The 19783-nt window shown below is 38.1% G+C and overlaps 3 protein-coding genes across 6 annotated transcripts in view; 2 read left to right on the top strand and 1 right to left on the bottom strand.

Annotated features, from left to right (window-relative positions):
* Positions 1 to 3761, top strand: part of LOC127975055 (vesicle transport protein GOT1B) — a 6160-nt gene extending 2399 nt beyond the window's left edge. The window contains exons 5-6 of one of the 4 annotated variants that reach the window (XR_008157437.1): positions 2804 to 2865; positions 3019 to 3761. Coding sequence is in view for 3 of the 4 variants with exons in the window: in XM_052578813.1 (XP_052434773.1) it covers positions 3019 to 3057 (39 nt within the window). In the remaining variant the exon portion in view is untranslated. The remainder of the gene's footprint in view (positions 1 to 2803; positions 2866 to 3018) is intronic. The other 3 variants (XM_052578826.1, XM_052578836.1, XM_052578813.1) reach the window with 3 other exon arrangements.
* Positions 3762 to 5062: 1301 nt separating this feature from the next.
* LOC127975070 (spexin prohormone 1) lies at positions 5063 to 6341 on the top strand (the record flags this gene model as incomplete). Its single annotated transcript, XM_052578848.1, has 4 exons — positions 5063 to 5200; positions 5339 to 5396; positions 5488 to 5550; positions 5753 to 6341. Coding segments are annotated over 4 exons (360 nt in total), but the record flags the coding sequence as incomplete, so codon positions are not given.
* LOC127975050 (glycogen [starch] synthase, liver) lies at positions 6105 to 19562 on the bottom strand. Its single transcript, XM_052578798.1, has 16 exons — positions 19258 to 19562; positions 18293 to 18474; positions 17709 to 17900; positions 17302 to 17487; positions 16196 to 16340; positions 15987 to 16104; positions 15754 to 15874; positions 15533 to 15639; positions 15226 to 15285; positions 14830 to 14908; positions 12248 to 12361; positions 11956 to 12082; positions 10261 to 10356; positions 8613 to 8776; positions 8459 to 8539; positions 6105 to 7013 (listed from the first exon to the last, which is right to left on the bottom strand). Exons 1-16 carry the CDS (start codon positions 19376 to 19378, stop codon positions 6828 to 6830), a joined length of 2079 nt encoding a protein of 692 aa, XP_052434758.1. The 5' UTR covers positions 19379 to 19562; the 3' UTR covers positions 6105 to 6827.
* Positions 19563 to 19783: the final 221 nt, after the last annotated feature.

Genomic DNA, 19783 nt, shown 5'->3' with positions numbered 1-19783 from the left:
CTTTTCCACTAAATGGAATACAAATCAAAAGAGGCATCTTTGAAAACAAGTCATATGTTTGTTCAGATATATTTGGAAATGTTCTATTTTTTTTTTTATATTAAGGGCTTTGTGAAATAGCAGTATTTTTTAAAAAATATCATCCTAGTACAAGCTACTTCTATTTATTGTAGAATAAAACTGAATATCTGAAATGTACAGAAGTTTTAAGCGGCCACGCATTATTATTTTTTTCCTTCTTGTTTTCTCATTATAATGACGTAATTTTCTCGTTATCTCGACATAACGGAAGTTTGTTTTCTCGCTATCACGACATGACAATTTTTAATGTTGCTATAGTAACAAATTCAACGTTGAAAAGCATCTGATGGACAGCCATGCAGGTGCTCTTACTGTAGCCTATATTTCAGCAAATTTTGCTTCACCTATAGGTAATAACACCTACAATACATAAATAAAGGCTGATCAATCACTGTTGATTTTTCCAGAGACAGTACACCAAACTATTCATTTTTGTAATTAACATTTCAAAACAACAGCGCAAACACCAGCTGAGCGCCTTCAGAAGGATGCAGAATTATTCTAAGATCTTTTAGAGCTGCTTGGATTAAACTCACTTTTAATTTTCCTTTTATTTGAAATACAATTATACATAATTTGAAATTTGTAGTAGTCATTATATGCTGTGACAGATATATCATGTGCGTTACAAGCTTCTGTTTGAAAAGAGCATTCATGTGTATGTGTAGTGTGTGTGTGTGCAGAAAAAAACGATTACAACATCATAGAACAAAACTGAATTAAATTAGCCTATGCACTTTACATATAACTCACATTTCTAATCAATGTGATTAACAATAAAGATTAATAATAAGGAAAAAAGGAACATAGAAATAATAATTAAGTCGTTATAATGAGAAAACAACTTTCGTTATGTCGAGATAATGAGAAAATTAAGTCGTTATAACGAGAAAACAACTTTCGTTATGTCGAGATAACAAGAAAATTAAGTGGTTATAACGAGAAAACAACTTTAGTTATGTCGAGATAACAAGAAAATTAAGTCATTATAACGAGAAAACAACTTTCGTTATGTCGAGATAATGAGAAAATTAAGTCGTTATAACGAGAAAACAACTTTCGTTATGTCGAGATAATGAGAAAATTAAGTCGTTATAACGAGAAAACAACTTTCGTTATGTCGAGATAACGAGAAAATTAAGTCGTTATAATGAGAAAACAACTTTCGTTGTCAAGATAACGAGAAAATTAAGTCGCTATAACGAGAAAACAACTTTCGTTGTCGAGATAACGAGAAAATTAAGTCGCTATAACGAGAAAACAACTTTCGTTATTTCGAGATGAGAAAATTAAGTCGTCATAATGAGAAAACAACTTTCGTTATTTCGAGATAATGAGAAAATTAAGTCGTCATAACGAGAAAACAACTTTCGTTATGTCGAGATGAGAAAATTAAGTCATAAGAAGAAAACTTTCGTTATTTCGAGATAATGAGAAAATTAAATCGTCATAAGAAGAAAACAACTTTCGTTATTTCGAGATAATGAGAAAATTAAGTCGTCATAACGAGAAAACAACTTTCGTTATTTCGAGATAATGAGAAAATTAAGTCGTCATAACGAGAAAACAACTTTCGTTATGTCGAGATGAGAAAATTAAGTCATAAGAAGAAAACTTTCGTTATTTCGAGATAATGAGAAAATTAAGTCGTCATAAGAAGAAAACAACTTTCGTTATTTCGAGATAATGAGAAAATTAAGTCGTCATAACGAGAAAACAACTTTCGTTATTTCGAGATAATGAGAAAATTAAGTCGTCATAACGAGAAAACAACTTTCGTTATTTCGAGATGAGAAAATTAAGTCATAAGAAGAAAACTTTCGTTATTTCGAGATAATGAGAAAATTAAGTCGTCATAAGAAGAAAACAACTTTCGTTATTTCGAGATAATGAGAAAATTAAGTCGTCATAACGAGAAAACAACTTTCGTTATTTCGAGATAATGAGAAAATTAAGTCGTCATAACGAGAAAACAACTTTCGTTATTTCGAGATAATGAGAAAATTAAGTCGTCATAACGAAAAAACAACTTGCATTATTTCGAGATAATGAGAAAATTAAGTCGTTATAACGAGAAAACAACTTGCGTTATGTCGAGATAAGAAAATTAAGTCGTTATAATGAGAAAACAAGAAGGACAAAAATTATAGTGCATGGCCGATTAGAACTTCCGTAGAAATGACATACACTACTGTTTGAAAGTTTGTGGTCAGTACTTAAAAAATAAACACAGGAATAAATAAGCAAGGATGCTTTAAATTAATCAAAAGTTTTTTTTACTAATAATGTATTAAGCAGCACAATTGTTTTAAGCATTGATTATAATAATATTAATAATAATATGTAGAGGAATAGTCTCTTGAGCACTAAATCAGCATATTAGAATGATTTCTGAAGGATCATGTGACACTGAAGAGTAATGATGTTGAAAACTCAGCCTTGCCTTCACAGGAATAAATTATATTTTATAATGTATTTAAAAAAGAAAACGGGTATTTTAGTCTTTCACTGTATTGTTGTTTTACTGTATTTGTGAGCATACGAGACTCCTTTCAAAATCTTTTGAATGGTAGTGTATCAAAAACATAACCTGAACTGACGGTAGCACTCAACTAGTGGCTAACGCAAACATTTAGATGAACACTTGGATTGCCACCTGTTTTCACCTTTCAAACGGTCTCTTGCAAGTGTCTTTCAACATGTGTTTGTTGTTCTTTTAAAGCCTTCCTAAGGCTGAGTGGACAGTCAGCTATCTTGGTCAGTCACTGCTAATTCTCTGCGCATGTGAGCATGAATCATGCCGTCCTTTGTGCACTAATTATTTGAAGTGATAAATGCATCATCAATCAGATTAGATCTAATTGTAATTTTATATCTATAATAATCTAGAAAATTCCTTGAAATTGTCCTAATCCTTTTTTTTGTTTGTTTCTGTAGTATGTGGACAAAGTGAGTGAAAGCAACAACATGGTTTAAAAGACTCCGCTTATTTATGATGTTTTTTCTAAAGCATTACTATAAAACAGCCATGAGAAGTAGAGGTCGTATTACTGAAGCTTTATATTCAGACATGTTTCCATTGCAAGGAGGTCTGAGTGATATTTACATCAGTGAGAAGCAAACTGTGCAGCGTGGAAGAGAAGCCGCTCCTTCGTCAGCCGTTTGCCAAAGCAAAGCCATCTATAGAGCTGCGTCACAACATCCAGCATCCCTGAACAACTGTGACCTACTTTATAAACGCAAACTTCATGAAGAAGTTACCGGAGATCCTCTCATCGGGAACGTTTGTTTGAATGTGTAAAAGTGACTTCTTAAAGTCTATTCTGTTACAACAATGGCCTTTTTACATGGTTGTGTCTATATTTGTATTTTAAAGCAGGAGGAGAGCTGGATGACTCTTAATTTCTGGATTTTATTTTTCTTTTTTTATGACACCTGCTGAAAAATGCAAGTGTGATATTAACACTTACTGGTAAAATTCAACTGTTTCTAATCAGACTGGCATATTGAGATGTTCTTGTTATTATTATAATAATTATTTATAAGTATTGTTAAATATTTTGTTCTTTTTCTGTCTTTGAAAATGTATCTATATTTCTCAATCACTGTCAGATTGCAGCACTGGAATTTCAAAATGGTTCTGCGAACACAAACTTTTAAAAATATATTTAAAAACCTGATATGAGGTCAGTGTCATTATTATTATTAGTAGTAGTAGTATTGCTTCATTAGGTATTGAGGGTATAGAGTAAAAATGAAAAAAAAAAGTGCAATAGACATTTTTTGGGATCCTCAAGGGTATTTAAAAAGTTTTTTTTTTTTTATAATAATAATACAAAATAGTATTAAAATATTTTAATTAATTTTATTTGATAAAATATTATGTTTGAATTAATTATCACCAAAAGCAATAATTAATAGTACATTTCTATCTATATGCACACGATTTCTATAAATTATTTTATATATTATTCTATTATTTTATATATTATTCTGATAAAAAATGAGAATTTTATTGTTGTTCTTGTTGATAAAAATAATTTTTATTCTTTTTCTAAAACAATTGTTTTATACACACATACACATACACACACACCCACGATGCATTTTTTGTTTGTTTTTTCCTCTGTTGACCTGAAAAATGACAAATTGTGTCTCAAGTATATTGAGGAATTAGACAGACTTGTTTTCTTCTTCTACCTAATTTTTACTCTGCCATGATTTGTTGTTTTGTAATCTATTTCAGAGGCCATATACATTTAAGGCTGTTTCTTATCCATTATTCCCTTCGAGAAGTGACATAAATTGCAAGTAATTTAGAGGCAGAGCCCAGCAGGTATTTATATATGTAGAGTCAGCCGCTCACTGTTCATTCATAAAAAACGATTAGCTGGTGTATTTGAGATGCTTCATTGCTGAAGGTGCAAACATATCAATATTTTCCCCCCACTTCTTTTCATTAGTTAGCTATTAAAAGTCACACAAATGGAAATTTCCCTTCAGTAGTGCTAGAACGCATCCTAGCTAACAGATGTAAATGTAACCAGCCCTGCGATTGTGTCTTCAAAACGTCATCGCAGTAAAGTAGCCTTATTATTTTTAAAGGAAGGGTTAACTAATAGCTCCGAAAGGTTCATGGTCCGGCCCCGTTGTGAATCAATGGGACTTGACCTATAGCCGAAGACTAATTCATTCAACATTCCCCCACCCTGATGATTATAAATATCGAGGACACACTTCACAGTCTTCATTCTTGATCTCGCCTCTGAGACTCAACAGTTGAAGAGAACGTCTGACACTATGAAAGTAAGTCCAGACTCATGCCTTCACTGACTAGACAGAATAAAAAAAGAGAGAAGCTGATGTGACCACCAGGAATTTAGTCATTTTAATAGTAGAAATCTTGTTTAGATACTTTTGTGCATTATGTAATTAACAATGAATAGAAAAGAGACTAATATACAGTGTTGTAAAAAGCTGATTGCAATGCTCTTGCACATGGGGAATGATATATTTTAACACGACTTCATCTTTTCAGGATTTAAGGACTCTCGCGGCTTACGCACTTGTGCTGTTACTTCTGGCAACATTTGTGTCCCATTCCTGGTGTGCACCCAAGGTATGATTTAATATTATTTGTTTAAACATTTACTATTTTAAAACTTTAATTATTTGGAATTATTAGATATTTTAATTATGTTCTATCTCAACATGCAAATAATCGATCTGTTCTTTTTTCTTTAATATATAATTAAAGGGCAGTTTTCAGCGTCGGAATTGGACACCTCAAGCCATGTTATATCTGAAGGGCACACGTATGTTCCATATTTGTGTCTAAAACTGCTTATATGATTACTTTTGTTCTGTACAATTTTGAATGAATTAGTTTTTTAATGTTTCTAATAGAGGGACGGCGCTTTGTGACAGAAGACAGAAATGACGGGGACTTGTATGACACAATACGCTTGGGTACGAATTAAAAAGAAAATCTCACCATGTTTGACTTTGTTCTCACCATGTTTGACCATTATTTATGCTTGCTGAGACTTTAGTGTACATATTGCATGCAACTGGGAATCTATTTGTTTAATACTAAGGAAGTGTAATACTAATTGTAAGTTTGTAAACAGATATTAGTATTAATTTGTAAACTCATATGTACACTCCACAGAGTCCCGCAGCCAGAACACAGAAAACCTGAGGATCTCTAAAGCGGCTGCATTTCTCTTAAATGTTCTCCAGCAAGCCAGAGACGAGGATGAGGCTTACTGAAACTTGCTCAAAGAGCGCCAACAACTCCCTCTTTCATCTTCCTGCTTTGTGAGCCATTTGGAATTGAATGTTTTCAAGTTTTCATCCTCTGCTACAGTGACGCCCGTGTTTGAGATCTCTGAGGGTTCATCACTTACTGGTCAACACGATTACAGTCAGATCTGAGTAATGTAGAGTTATGTGTATCTCCAGATTGTTTGAATGATTCCACTTGGACTGCTCATTTAAAAAACACAAGACTGATAGTAAGATATTTTTATTTCTTTTATTTCTTTCAGGGGAAATAATGGGTGGTTTGTTCAAGACATATCATCTTGGAAAAGAGACTATTTATGATGATTGGAATTCTGTGTAATATATAATTAACTGTACAGATTTTTTTTTTTTTTCCTTTTAATTTTCTCATGTGAAGTGACTGGTCTGCAAAATACATATTTGCAAATATGTGAACATTTTCTCAATTAATTAAACTGAATTTGCACTGATAACCACTACTGTGATTGAGACTTTTTAATAAAACATGGATAAAGGATACATGAACTTTGCTAATCATTAATAATAATTTTTCAACATTAATACACAAATTAATAATATATGCCAAATTTGATGTCTAATGTGGTTTAAAACACCAAATAAGATGTGTTTTTAGTACCGAATTTATATCCAAAAGTCTACTTGAGTCAAACTTGATGAGAGTGTCTTGAGCTTCAACAAAAGCTACAATCATCTGTACAAATGAGTCCACATGGTTCAGTTACCATTTAGTTTAAATGGGTTATTAAATCCCAGATTTTCAGGATCATCTTAGACTTTTGAAACCCACTATATGTTATCTTCTCATTCATACATTGAAGATACTTGATCAATAATCCGTTCAAAGGCTGCAGGCAGATGAATGTAGCACATTCTCAGTGGGCAGGGGGTGTGAATATTTCTGAACGAGTCTGAACTACAGCAGCAGGTGGGTGCAGATCTTACTTCCCTTTTTCCATTTCACCCAGAGTGAACGGTGCCTTGATGTTCTGCCTGTCCCTCTCCGCCTCCTCCTCTTCGTCATAGCTGTCTTCATCTTCCTCATCGCTGTGGTGAGGGGTGGAGTGGAGGGAAGCCGATGGGGATGGAGGGACGGAAGAGGGTCGGGTGTAACGGAAGCCTTGTGTCTGTGGAAACAAAAAGATTTCGATTTAGTCACACTAATTCAAATAGAGTCAGAATTAAATTAGAGACTTCTTTATTCAATTATTTCATAATACGGCAGGTTTATTTGCGTGTGTGTGTGGTTTTAGTAAAGTGTATGTGTAGATCAGCTGTGAGTGAGTCCGTGGGGATTGCCACAGTTCGAATGGAAATCAAGTCCTCTTCCTGTGCATGTAAATGTTATCCTGTCAATTAAACTCGAGAACTAAGCTCAGTTCATCCTCATCACTCTGGAGTGTTAGACGTCACACATACCGGTACATTCAATAACACTCGGATTAGGAAAGAGATGAACAAAGTGGATAGAAAGTACTTACTCCACATCAGCATGAAAATAATTTTATTTATTGTCTTTGATTTCTATAAATTATGTCATATAAACCTGACTTTCAGGACAAGGTGTATTTGAGTGATTTTCTTTTATGCTCATCAATGCTGAATTTGTTTGATCAAAAATAAAGAAAAAAAAATGTAATCTTGCAAAATGTTATTTCAATATAAAATAATGGTTTGTATTTTATTATCATTTAAAATATAATTTATTTCTGTGATGCAAATCTGAATTTCCATCAGCCATTACTCAAGTATAAAGTGTCACATGTTCCTTCAGAAATCATTCTAATATGCTGATTTATTATTAGAATGATCAATGTTGGCAACAGTTGTGCTGATTAATATTTTTTGGGAAACTGCAATACTTTTTTCAGGATTCCTTGATAATTAAAAAGTTTAAAAGAACAGCATTCATTCAAAATATAAATCTTTACTGTTGCCTTGTTTTAAATTCAAAAAGAATAAACATTTACTGACTCCAAACCTTTGAACTGTAGGGTATATTGTTAGAAAATATTTTTATTTAAAATAAATGAAACTTTTTAACTTCATCAAAGAATCCTGAAAAAAAGTATCACAGGTTCCAAAAAAATATTTAGCAGCACAGCATGTTTACAGCGCTGTTAATAAATCAGCATATTATTAGAATGATTTCTGAAGGATCATGTTACACACTGAAGACTGGAGTAATGATACTGAAAATTCAGCTTTGTATCACAGGAATAAATTAAATTTTAATGTGTGTGTATATATATATATATATATATATATATATATATATATATAACTTTATTTTACATAATATTTCACAATAAAACTTTTTTTATCAAATAAATGCAGCCCTAATGAGCATAAGAAACCCAAATTTTTGACTGGTAGTGTATATACACACACACATATAATTTTACATTTTATTAATATATATTAACATCCTTGCCCTAGGGTCATACATTGAAAATAAGCACACAGCTTACATGGAGTGCAGCACTCCATTGAGTTGTCATTGTCAGTGACAGAGGGACATGACAAGCCATGAACATGCAGCTGAGAGAGTGTGAGTGTTAGCAGGGCTCACCGGTGCAATGTTAAGATGGTCCATTTTGAATTTACTAGGGAAGGATCTGCTGAGGGACAGATGCCGGGCGTACATGTAGAACTAAGCAGAGAGAAACCCAGGTCAACACCATATTAACCAAATGAAGAAAAGTGAAACACAAGATGACACCCACCCGTCCGAGGTATCTCCAGTCTAGCAGGTCAGAGAGTCTCTCTGTGCGGTTGCGTTGGATTATTCGCTGTCTACGTGACTGCTGGCAAAACGAAAACATGAACTGAGTCAGCTGGTTACACGAGCCCTCCGCAGAACGGAACCGCCGGTCCACAATGTAGATCCCTACAGCACATACAGAGACAGATTCAATGTGTTATATCAAATACACTCCTTAACAAAATCTTAAGACCGCATTGCAAGTTTTACACATTTCACACTTGTGGATCATAACCGGGTTGTAAGTGCTGCTTCAAAATGCCAAAGGAAGAAACAGGAACAAGAGACAAAAAATAGAGTATAGGCAATTTATTGAAAACTGCATTTAAACTCATGTTCATCAGCTGATCAAAAGTTTAAGACCATAGCCCAAAAATAAACGCACAACAGTACTAAAAGTGTCAAAAAAGGACTCAGTAGTGAGTAGCCCCACCGTTCTTGTTGATCACTTCAAACACTCATTTCGGCATGCTTGATGCGACTGTTTCCAGGAGGCTGATGGGAACGTTGGTCCATGTGGTGAAGATGGTTTCACGAAGGGCATCCACGGTCTGGAACTGACGTCCGTTTTTGTAAACTTCCTTTGCCATCCATCCCCAAATGTTCTCGATGGGATTTAGATCAGGGGAACACGCAGGATGGTCCAAAAGAGCAACGTTATTCTCCTGTAAGAAGTCCTTCGTCAGACAGGCGTTGTGAATTGCAGCATTGTTCTGTTGAAAGACCCAGTTATTACTGCACAGACGGGGGCCCGCTGCAACAGATCCACATAGCCAGTCGGCGTTTGACGCCCCTGCACAACCTGAAGCTCCATTTTCCCACTGAAGGAAAAAGCACCCCAGATCATGATGGAGCCTCCTCCACTGTGCCGCGTAGAAAACATCTCAGGTGAGATCTCCTTGTCATGCCAGTAACGTTGGAAGCCATCAGGACTGTCCAGGTAAAAAAAAATTCTCGTCAGAGAATAAAACTTTCTTCCACCTTTCAATGTCCCATGTTTGGTGCTCCCTTGCAAATTCCAAATGGGCAAGTTTGTGTCGTGGGAGGAGACGTGGCCTTTGTGTGTGTGTGTGAAGTGAAATCTTTTTGGGTCTACCACTTGACTTTTTTGTCAGGATTTTTAAAGAAATGTAAAATGACTGTCTTGCTGCGTCCGACCTCAGAAGCGATGGCGGGTTGCGAGAGGCCTTGCTTGTGCAGCTCAACAATCCTGCCACGTTCAAAGAGAGAAAGCCTTTTTCCCTTTGCCATCAGGAGATCTTGACAGTATGACTGCTTGAAGAACAATGACATGAAAGCCATATTTTTGTGCAGATTTGACCTTTTTATGGCTATGGTCTTAAACTTTTGATCAGCTGATGAACAGCCTGTTTGAGTTTAAATGCAGTTTTCAGTAAATTGCCTACTCTCTATTTTTTGTCTCTTGTTCCTGTTTCTTCCTTTGGCATTTTGAAGCAGCACTTACAACCCGGTTATGATCCACTAGTGCGAAATGTGTCTTGCAATGCATCCCCCGGTCTTAAGATTTTGTTCAGGAGTGTATGAAGTGTAATTGAAATAAAGTTATAATGCAAATAAACAAATTATTAAGCAGTGACTTATTCACTCACCATATTCAGAGGGGTCAGATACATGCTCCTCCATGAAACAGCCAAACCCAGACAGATTGGTGGTTACGCTGGGGATGCCCATGACGGTACACTCACCTGAACACATCACATTACAAAAAATTATCACTAAGAGTCACATAACGCAATATACATGATACATGAAAAAATATATTATTTCATTATATGAGATCATAGGTCCTATGCATAAAAAATCTACATTTTAAATAATATATATTGTGACGAGTCAGCTGCCTCCTCCCTGATTATCACCGGCACCCCGTCCTAAATCGCCGCCCTTCACCAGGCTCCCGACTGGAGTGGGTGTGTGAGAGGAGGGGCGCTGGACGAGTCAGGGCTGGCGGCGTGTGATGGGGCACACCTGAAGGAAGTGGAGCCTCATTACCGCCGCTGTTTAAAAGCCAAACGCGCCTCTCCTCAGGAGACCGGTCTCTTCCCCGTGCATGCACACTGGTGTCCTCGTGGGTCCAGGAAGGGTGCGTTGAGGGACTCCCGCGCCACCAAGACGTGAGCTGCCGGACCCGCGATCCGGATGGGAACCGCACCCGTATACACGGCCGACGGGCCAGGATGCCGGGCCGTCCATCCCCTACCAGCGCCGCGGCCAACGAGAGAGACGCGGCCGCTAGGAGAAACCGCCACCCCTCGCGCCCCGGACCAAGGAGGGGAGCGCGTGCGGCCTCCGGATTCCGCCCCTTGCATGGACCCTTCCTCGATGAACACTGCCCGACCTACACAAACCCCGCAGCACGACGAGGACACCAGATTCCCTGTTATTTTGGACACTTTCCCCCTTTGGCCACTTTTATTCCCTGTTATTTTATGATTTCTGTTCATAAAAGCCTCTCCGAGGCCTGACGCCACGCCCACTGTGTCTGTCTTGTGCTCCTCCCGTGACACTGGTGGAGAATGCGGGCAAGGCGGAGCCTAGACAGCGCAGTTGGGGAACGTCTGGTGACGTCACTCCCTCTCGCTTGCAAACGTTCGTGAGAACCCAGACTGGGACGGAGGAAAACTGGGGACAGCCTCCCAGCCACACAAGGGGTAAGTGACTTTTCCATTGTCATTTTACCCTGTGGTTGGTTGAGGCTGTCACTAAAACCCGGTTTCTCTGTCCCTGTTCTGGTGCGCTGCGAGAGGGAGGACCGCCCGGAGAGGAAGCCCCGCCCACTCCGACCGTTTGGAGCCTGGTTGAGGATGGTAGCACTGCCGTGTGGGCGGCGCCCTGATGACGGCGATGTCGCCTGGGAGGGGGAATGTGACGAGTCAGCTGCCTCCTCCCTGATTATCACCGGCACCCCGTCCTAAATCGCCGCCCTTCTCCAGGCTCCCGACTGGAGTGGGTGTGTGAGAGGAGGGGCGCTGGACGAGTCAGGGCTGGCGGCGTGTGATGGGGCACACCTGAAGGAAGTGGAACCTCATTACCGCCGCTGTTTAAAAGCCCAACGCGCCTCTCCTCAGGACAAGGGTCTCTTCCCCGTGCATGCACACTGGTGTCCTCGTGGGTCCAGGAAGGGTGCATTGAGGGACTCCCGCGCCACCAAGACGTGAGCTGCCGGACCCGCGATCCGGATGGGAACCGCACCCGTATACATGGCCGACGGGCCAGGATGCCGGGCCGTCCATCCCCTACCAGCGCCGCGGCCAACGAGAGAGACGTTCTGTTCTGTGTGAAACCTGGAGTGTAGCCCCATGGTTCATAGTAGGATGGAAACACTCCCAGATGGCAGCCGCGCACAAACTCCTCATAGTCCATGGGCAGCAAGGGGCTGGTGGAGGACAGGAACTCCGGATGGAACACAATCTGACATAAAAACAATGAACGCATTCATAATTTATCATGAGAAATTATAATTCGATTAAGTAAAGTACATAATTTTTATGCAACAGTGTCATGGTAAAACACAAAAAATCTTAAATTCAAATACAACTGGGCAAATGTGAAAAAAAAAGATAAAAAACTACACACCTTCACTCTGTCATTGCGTCCATTGAAGAGGCCGATTCTGCGGATGTTGCTCAGGATCGGGTCTGTGGAGTCGTCCAGCATGTTGTGAGTTGTAACTGGAGGAAGAGAGTTTCTCTGTGGAGAACAAACGCATGGATGTAATAAAAAATTTAATCATGTATTTCCATTCCATTATTTCAGTAATAATAATAAATCCTAATCTTACTATAAAAATTGGCTGCCTGCTCTGCTTCTGTTTCTGCTTGCACAATTTTAACGCTTTCTATACATTACTTTTGCCATTAAATTCGAGAGTCTAGATCACTCATATGAAAAACGTAAATGGACTTTTCCCTTTAGAAATATTAGACATATTTCTTACTCTTATTCCTTCTTATAAACAAACACCAACGCTAACAGATCAATATCTCTCCCCGAAATATTGATACCCAGATAAATCTAACCGGAGTAGCTGTATATTGACTGGCTGCTCATAACACTGCCATTAAAAAGCTGTGGAATAAATCTCAGTAACACATTCAATCGATCGACTGCAGACAGTCAGCAAATGCGGTTAAATACGTCACTAAGCTCTGTAACACAAGTAATCCAGCAGAGCGATGCAGGGGTTTCCAGCTCAGATTTAAAGAGGCGTAGTATGTCAATATTCACTACAACCTAAGCCTGACCTTTGATTAGAGCCTATTCATAAAAAACCATGCAGGGGAATGAAAACACCCTGAGAATGCTTATTTTTTAGTTCTGAGATGTCCATCTTCAGACCCATATCCTCGTTTGACGTGTAGCTAAGTATGGTGGCCCATACTTGGAAATGGTGCTCTGCATTTATCCCATCTAAGTGCACACACACAGCAGTGAGAAGTGTACAAACACACACACACATACAGTAAACACACACCCGGAGCAGTATGGGGTTCGTTGCATTGCCCAAGGGTCTCACGTCAGTCATATTGAGGCTGGGAGAGAGGGTGAGTGTGATTTCAACAAGTACAACATGTTCTTGGATCAACAACCTACGTTCCAATTGACAAATCAGAATAGAGATATAACTTATCAGGAAATATCAGTTTAGGCTTACAATCTGGGTTAGGTGCTTCTTACACCCTTGTTAATGAGCTATCATTTCCCACTGATTTTAGGAATAAATTATTGGTAGGGTTATGTTTAGGGGTGGGAATTAGGTTAATTTTATATTTTTGCTTGGCAAAATCACGCTGACCGAAAGAGAGCGCTGTACATTTACTCGCCCTCACCTACAATTCCAACGGATACCAAAACTAAAACATGCAACCTATAGTTTACAAATCTGACTCTCTAACCATTAGGCCACGACTGCCCCAAAGAGATGATGACAAAAACTTAGCAACCTTAGCGTGATGTTGGGCTTTTTAAGATAGCGTGGTTGTTGTGAGAGCACAATTTCACGCCAATCTGTAACTAAAATCACGTGAGACCTAGCTGTCAGCAGAGGGATAGCAACAAAAAGATGAATGTTGAAATTTCCCGTATTGTGGATGAGTAACTCGAGAAATTTCCCTTATTTTCAATGTTGACTTAAGCTATATAAATTAATATTCAGATGTTATGGTCTCCGTAGTCGCGCCTCCAAGGAGGAAAGCGGTGTAAAGTTAATCCATTCTCATTTTATTTTCCCCATGGCGATTATGAAGTGAAAGTGAAGTGAAAGTGACATTCAGCCAAGTATGGTGACCCATACTCAGAATTTGTGCTCTGCATTTAACCCATCCGAAATGCACACACACAGAGCAGTGAACACACACACACACACACTGTGAGCACACACCCGGAGCAGTGGGCAGCCATTTATGCTGCGGCGCCCGGGGAGCAGTTGGGGGTTCGATGCCTTGCTCAAGGGCACCTAAGTCGTGGTATTGAAGGTGGAGAGAGAGCTGTTCATGCACTACCCCCACCCACAATTCCATCCGGCCCGAGACTAGAAATCACAACCCTTCGATTGGGAGTCCGACACTCTAACCATTAGGCCACGACTTCCCGTGATACGACTTATGTGTTGCGCTATTACACCCCACAATACAGCAATGGTTGAAAATGGTTAAAATTGATTTTTTATTAATCAAATTAAGACACACGGATGAGAGGGAGTATGTCTAAACATTGCGCAGTAGTCCGAGTGGCAGTAAAAGAGGCAGTAAAAGAGGCATTCAACGTGGCGGCCACGCCAAGTAATGACATCACAATGCCCAAGCCCGATTCACAGCATTAAATTTGCACGTTCAAAGTCTAGTGTGACCGCCCCTTTAGCTTGAGTTTCCGGTCTGATGAATTCACATGCGTATGAATGGAAGTCAATGGAACAAAAGTACAGTGTGACCGCCCCTTTACTCTACTATCCTCTCTGGTTTGTTTGTCTGAAGAAAATTGCAGATTCGGCGTTATGATTGGTCAGATCAACTGTCAATTTATTTATTTTTTTATTACAAATTGCATTTCTATTAAAAATGCTCTTGAACAGTTCAAATGTAATAACCATTTTTAAATATGTCTATTAATTAGAAAAGTAATTTTTCTATGTAATTTTTTTTTTAAACATTTTGTCTAACCTGTGTTGCAAAAATGGCCCTCTTCATGATTGTGAAATCATCTCTGTCCAGGATTTTGCTCATGTCTGGGATCTCACCCCTGTGAATGCAGAAGAGCTTCATTAGAGGAGATCCTATCTGAATATAAACTCAGTTAGCCCAAGCCTCAACTCATGGGAAATGACCCACTGACATCACACAATGTCATTATGAATATCCTATAATCTGACAACTCCCTGGGGAGGTGCAGGGCACTCAATCAACACCTGGATAACGCTGTGAAATATCAACACAGCCACTCCAGTTTATGACATCAGATTTTCATACTTCCTGTTCATTAACATATACTGACAACATTTACTGTCACATCAATTTTGAGCCCTGTTATGACAGGTCTGTATGAGGAAACTCACCAACCTTAACAAGCTCTCATAAAGCCTTTTCCCAAATTTCTCCTTCACGAACTGAGCATTGTCCCTTAGAAACAGACGAAAGACATTTTTAAGAAGACTTATACACTAAAGCCATCTAAAAATAAGAGCCATTTCTGGATCGGGGCTTCCTTTCATTGCTTAATATATAATATTACTATAGCTAAGGAAACGCTGATCCAGTATTAGGGCTCTACTAGTTGTACATATAAAAAAATTTACAAACAAAATGAATTTCATTAATATCCTGGAGACTTGTAATGCTAAGGTTATGCATTCAAGCAGATACGCACCACAGCTGCTTGCGTACAGCCTGTCCTTTAAGAGACTCCACGTTGAAGTTGTTGGTTTTGGCAGGCATGATGAAAAACACAACCACTGTAACATCACTCTTATGAACCTAAACACACAATTACATATGAAAATCTTTGCTTTGATTGTTGCTAGATTATTATTACATTTTATTAAAAAAAAACATAAGTGTTTTCTTAAGTACAGCCATGACTTTTCATACCCTCAGCAAGTAGTTTAATCTGGACAGAGACTCTAGCAGCAGGTCTGCTCCTTTATTCGAAAACTCATATCGTCCTGCGGTGAAAAAGAACAGGGTCTTTTCCAGATTGAAGTCCAGATGGCTGCCAATGAGAACATTTTTTATTATTATTATTATCATTATATCATATAACAAGAACTACATTTTGTAAGTGCACAAGTATGTGTTATTGTGCAGACAGAGAGAGCTCTAACCCGTAGAAGTGACCCCTAACAAACTCCTGGATCTTGGCTTTGTTCAAGGAGTGGAGGTTCTGGAACTCATGCATGGCTGAGAACTTCCTAACATTCAGGCCGTTTGGGGTCACGACATCTGCAAAGGCCATGAATATAAACATGAACTTTTAACGTGATATATCCAGAAGTCAATAATAAGATGAGGTGCTTTGTAATGCAGATGAAACCTGGTTGTCTATGGACCATGTGATTGGCCTCCACAGCTGTGATCTGTGACACTGTGGTGAAGACATGTGCACAATGTACCGCAGTTCTCTCCAAACAGTACCGATGGTAGATCTGTCTCTCTCCTGCCTCTCTGTCTATGTTAAACTGCATGAAATAGAGGATAAAAATGACCAGTTTGAAGGGAAAGGCTATGGACTAATGTTATTCAGAGTTCATTTTTTTCAACCTTCACTTTCCCTTATCAGCACCTGAAGGAAGTCTCTGTGGAACCAGAAGGTATTCGCATCAGCTGGTAAATCATAAGTTGGTGTCAATTACTCTTCAATCAACCCCTGCAACCTTCAGGCATGATGACCTTTATGCTCCTTACTCCAGGCCCAATTATCACTGCATGCACTCACACCTGCTCAGTTCCACCTCTAATAGGTGTTCACTACACAGGCCAACTTGACTGATTTCTGTGGGAGACACTTTAAATAGTAAAAATATATATATATAATTGTTTTAATTTATGTGTATTTTTAAAGATAATGATAGGAGGTGCAGGATGGCTTACATTATATATTAAATACATAATAGAAATATTATGCATCTATTAATATTGTTATTAATAATAATATATAAAATATATTTTTTTCAATATTTTTACATTTTAAAATGCTAAACAAAATCTAATAAACTCATGAAATGAACCGAGAAATGACAAGTGAAATCATATTTACCCCTATATCTATTCTTTTTTTTTTTTTTTTAAGCGCAAACAGTTCTTGAAACCCCTGAAATTAGGTTAAAATAATCCTCCTATATCAACACCTATATATCCTCAGGGATGGCCCGTGCATTTGTGGGGCAAAATCATTAAATCGGGGGCCATTTTCATGATCTTATCAATACTGCCATTTAATTCACACTACATAACAGATGCAAGCATGAATAAAATCACAAAAAATAAGCAGACTGTGGGTTGATGACAAACATCCTGTATGTCCTGTATTCAGGTCTTGTATATCCCAGGCATATAAAAGTAGTAGACACAATATGTAAGGGGCCTTTGAATATTGTTGGACAGTGAGGGTACAGTGAACAGCATCAAAACAATCCTCACCTTGTCCAGGTTGTTGTAGAAGTCTGCATTGCCAGCACACAGGTAACGCCCGAGTAGGGTGGCATGTGTGGTAAAAATGGTTGCCAAGGGAATCTTTTGGGAGCGGCTTAGTAGAAGTCCTGTCCCTGCTTGCCACTCATGGAAATGAGCAATTATGCTCTGCTTGCCCTGTAGTTGGTCTGTTAACTGCAGAGGAAGAAATGCGGGTTTGACATCTCCAGCACATTACTCCATCAAACCTTCAAAGTTTCATCCCACAAAGTTACCATACACTAAATCATTCATATTACAGCTAGATGGACTAGAAAAGTACAAGCGAAACTACAAAAATAATCCATGCAGTGTGTTCTAGGCAAGCAAAATCAGATGGTTTCTTAGTGTGAAGTTTACTAAAGGGATTTCTTCACCTCCTTGAAGAACCAGGCCACAAGAGAACCAAAGATGAGCGAGTCGTTGGCCTCTCTGTCATGATAGGGCAGCCCGATGTTGCACACTTTCCACAGATCCCCCTTCCAGCGGTCCAGGTTCCAGGCCGATGCCCCAATATCAAAGAGGATGACGTATGGACTACCCTCAATCAACCAGCGGCCAAAGTGCACCTGTGTTTAGAGAGAAAGTAAAGGCCAAAAATGCTACTAATAAATAAAAAAATCTGGGTGGTGTGAAGATGTTGACCCTTTTATTTCTATTCTTGTTAAAATCTGTAAAATCAAAAGCATCAGAAAAAAGAATTTGAGAATTATTTATTTATTCTAATCTCTTTCCTCTTTAAAGTGACACTCTAGCATCATCTGCTGGTCAGAAATGGTCAAAATGACACCAAGGCAAAAAAATAAAAAAGCCTGTAAGTTTTTCCCAGCTTCAAAGCATTTTTTTTTAATTGGTCAAATGACTAACTAACTCAATGAACCTGATCATTTAAGGTCTACCTGATCATACCAGGTCTACATATAATATGTGGACCTTGTGATAGGAAATCACCAATAACCACCTGGGAACCGTTGTTAATCAAGGAATCCATGGCAGCTTTGATGGCTGGGTTTGGGGGTTCACATTTTTCCACCTGGGTCTTGAAGTTGTGTTCGTAGTAAGGTCCCATCATGATGTAGTTCTCTCCCCATTCGTCCGCTGTGATCTTTGCTTTAGTCTGAATAACAGTGTATATACCCCCAACTGGAGACAGACACATGGTTGTAAATATAACATTTGTAAATGAGAAACAGAGAAGATAAACAAAATAAGAACGTGACTGAAAGTGAAACTTAAAAGTATCAATTTGGACATTGTGTAGTTTCAAAAGCAATTTTGTATCATCAAGATTACATTTAATATGGTAAATAACATACCCACAAACTCACATCAGTTGTTATCTTATAAAACATTCCAAAAGATTCAGGTCTCAAAAATCTGGCTATTGATCTGAAGCTTAATATTTAACCTGTTATACAGCCCCGCTGATACAAGACTGTATGAATTCTGCACACATGAAAACATTTGCCTAAGTGACAACTCTGTCTTGTTAAACTATTTTCAAGCCTTCTGATAATAGGATGAACAGTCTTGAGGTAAAATGCACTTTCAGGGGTCAAACTCACAACTACCTTCTAGCTAAAGTTTGAAAATAAATGTACACATTTTTTTTTTAAAGAAATTATAGAATAAAAAAAAAGAAAAGTGATTTTACAGTTCTAGACACTTTTGGCCTAATGTACTTTTAGAAAAGGCATCATAGGCGACATATAAGTATCAAAGCAAATAATAATTATAGTATTCAACGACATACACATTTGTCTGGCAAAGGTTTAACTCATAGCTAGCATTTTATGTATCATAAATAAAATCTAATATTATTTTCATATATGTTTTCATAAATTATTTGCATATATGTAATGTTAACATATTACAAAAATGAAAACTTCTAACACACTTAAAACATAAAGTGTCGCAAGTTCTTACCCTTATTTGTGACTTCCCACGAGACCTCAAAAAGCAGGAGATCTTGCACAGGTAGACTTTCCTCTTCCCATAGCGGAAGCCCACTTAATGACGATATTGACAAAGACCTGGACAGCCGCATCTCACAGAGTCTTACAAATTGTTTTTATCTGTAAACTGAGGTTTGCAAATGTGCAATGAGCCAAATTACTATTATTACTAGTAAAGAACCTAAAACCATCAGCCACCAATACAACAAATGCTGTTTCTCTTATAGGTAATGCAGCGCCTGGAGCACCTAGATACACTGTGAATTGTTGCTCAATCTCTTCCTCTAACCTTTAGTGGTCTAAAAAAAAATTGTGATTGCATATCTGATGTCCACACATATCAAGGTCAAAGGTTTAGCCAGGACAGCAGGAGCACGCACACCACACAGTGCTATTTTTATATACTTTTTACTTTTCTATAACGTATTGCATATCTCAATGGGTTTATCATGAATGGGTTTTTTTCACATCAGTATTACTAGTCAAAAATAAATTAA

This window comes from Carassius gibelio, chromosome A4, assembly GCF_023724105.1.
Source record: "Carassius gibelio isolate Cgi1373 ecotype wild population from Czech Republic chromosome A4, carGib1.2-hapl.c, whole genome shotgun sequence".
Lineage (NCBI taxonomy): Eukaryota > Metazoa > Chordata > Actinopteri > Cypriniformes > Cyprinidae > Carassius > Carassius gibelio.
Note: the sequence above shows the minus strand (reverse complement) of the source record. Positions and strands in the feature narration are given on the sequence as shown.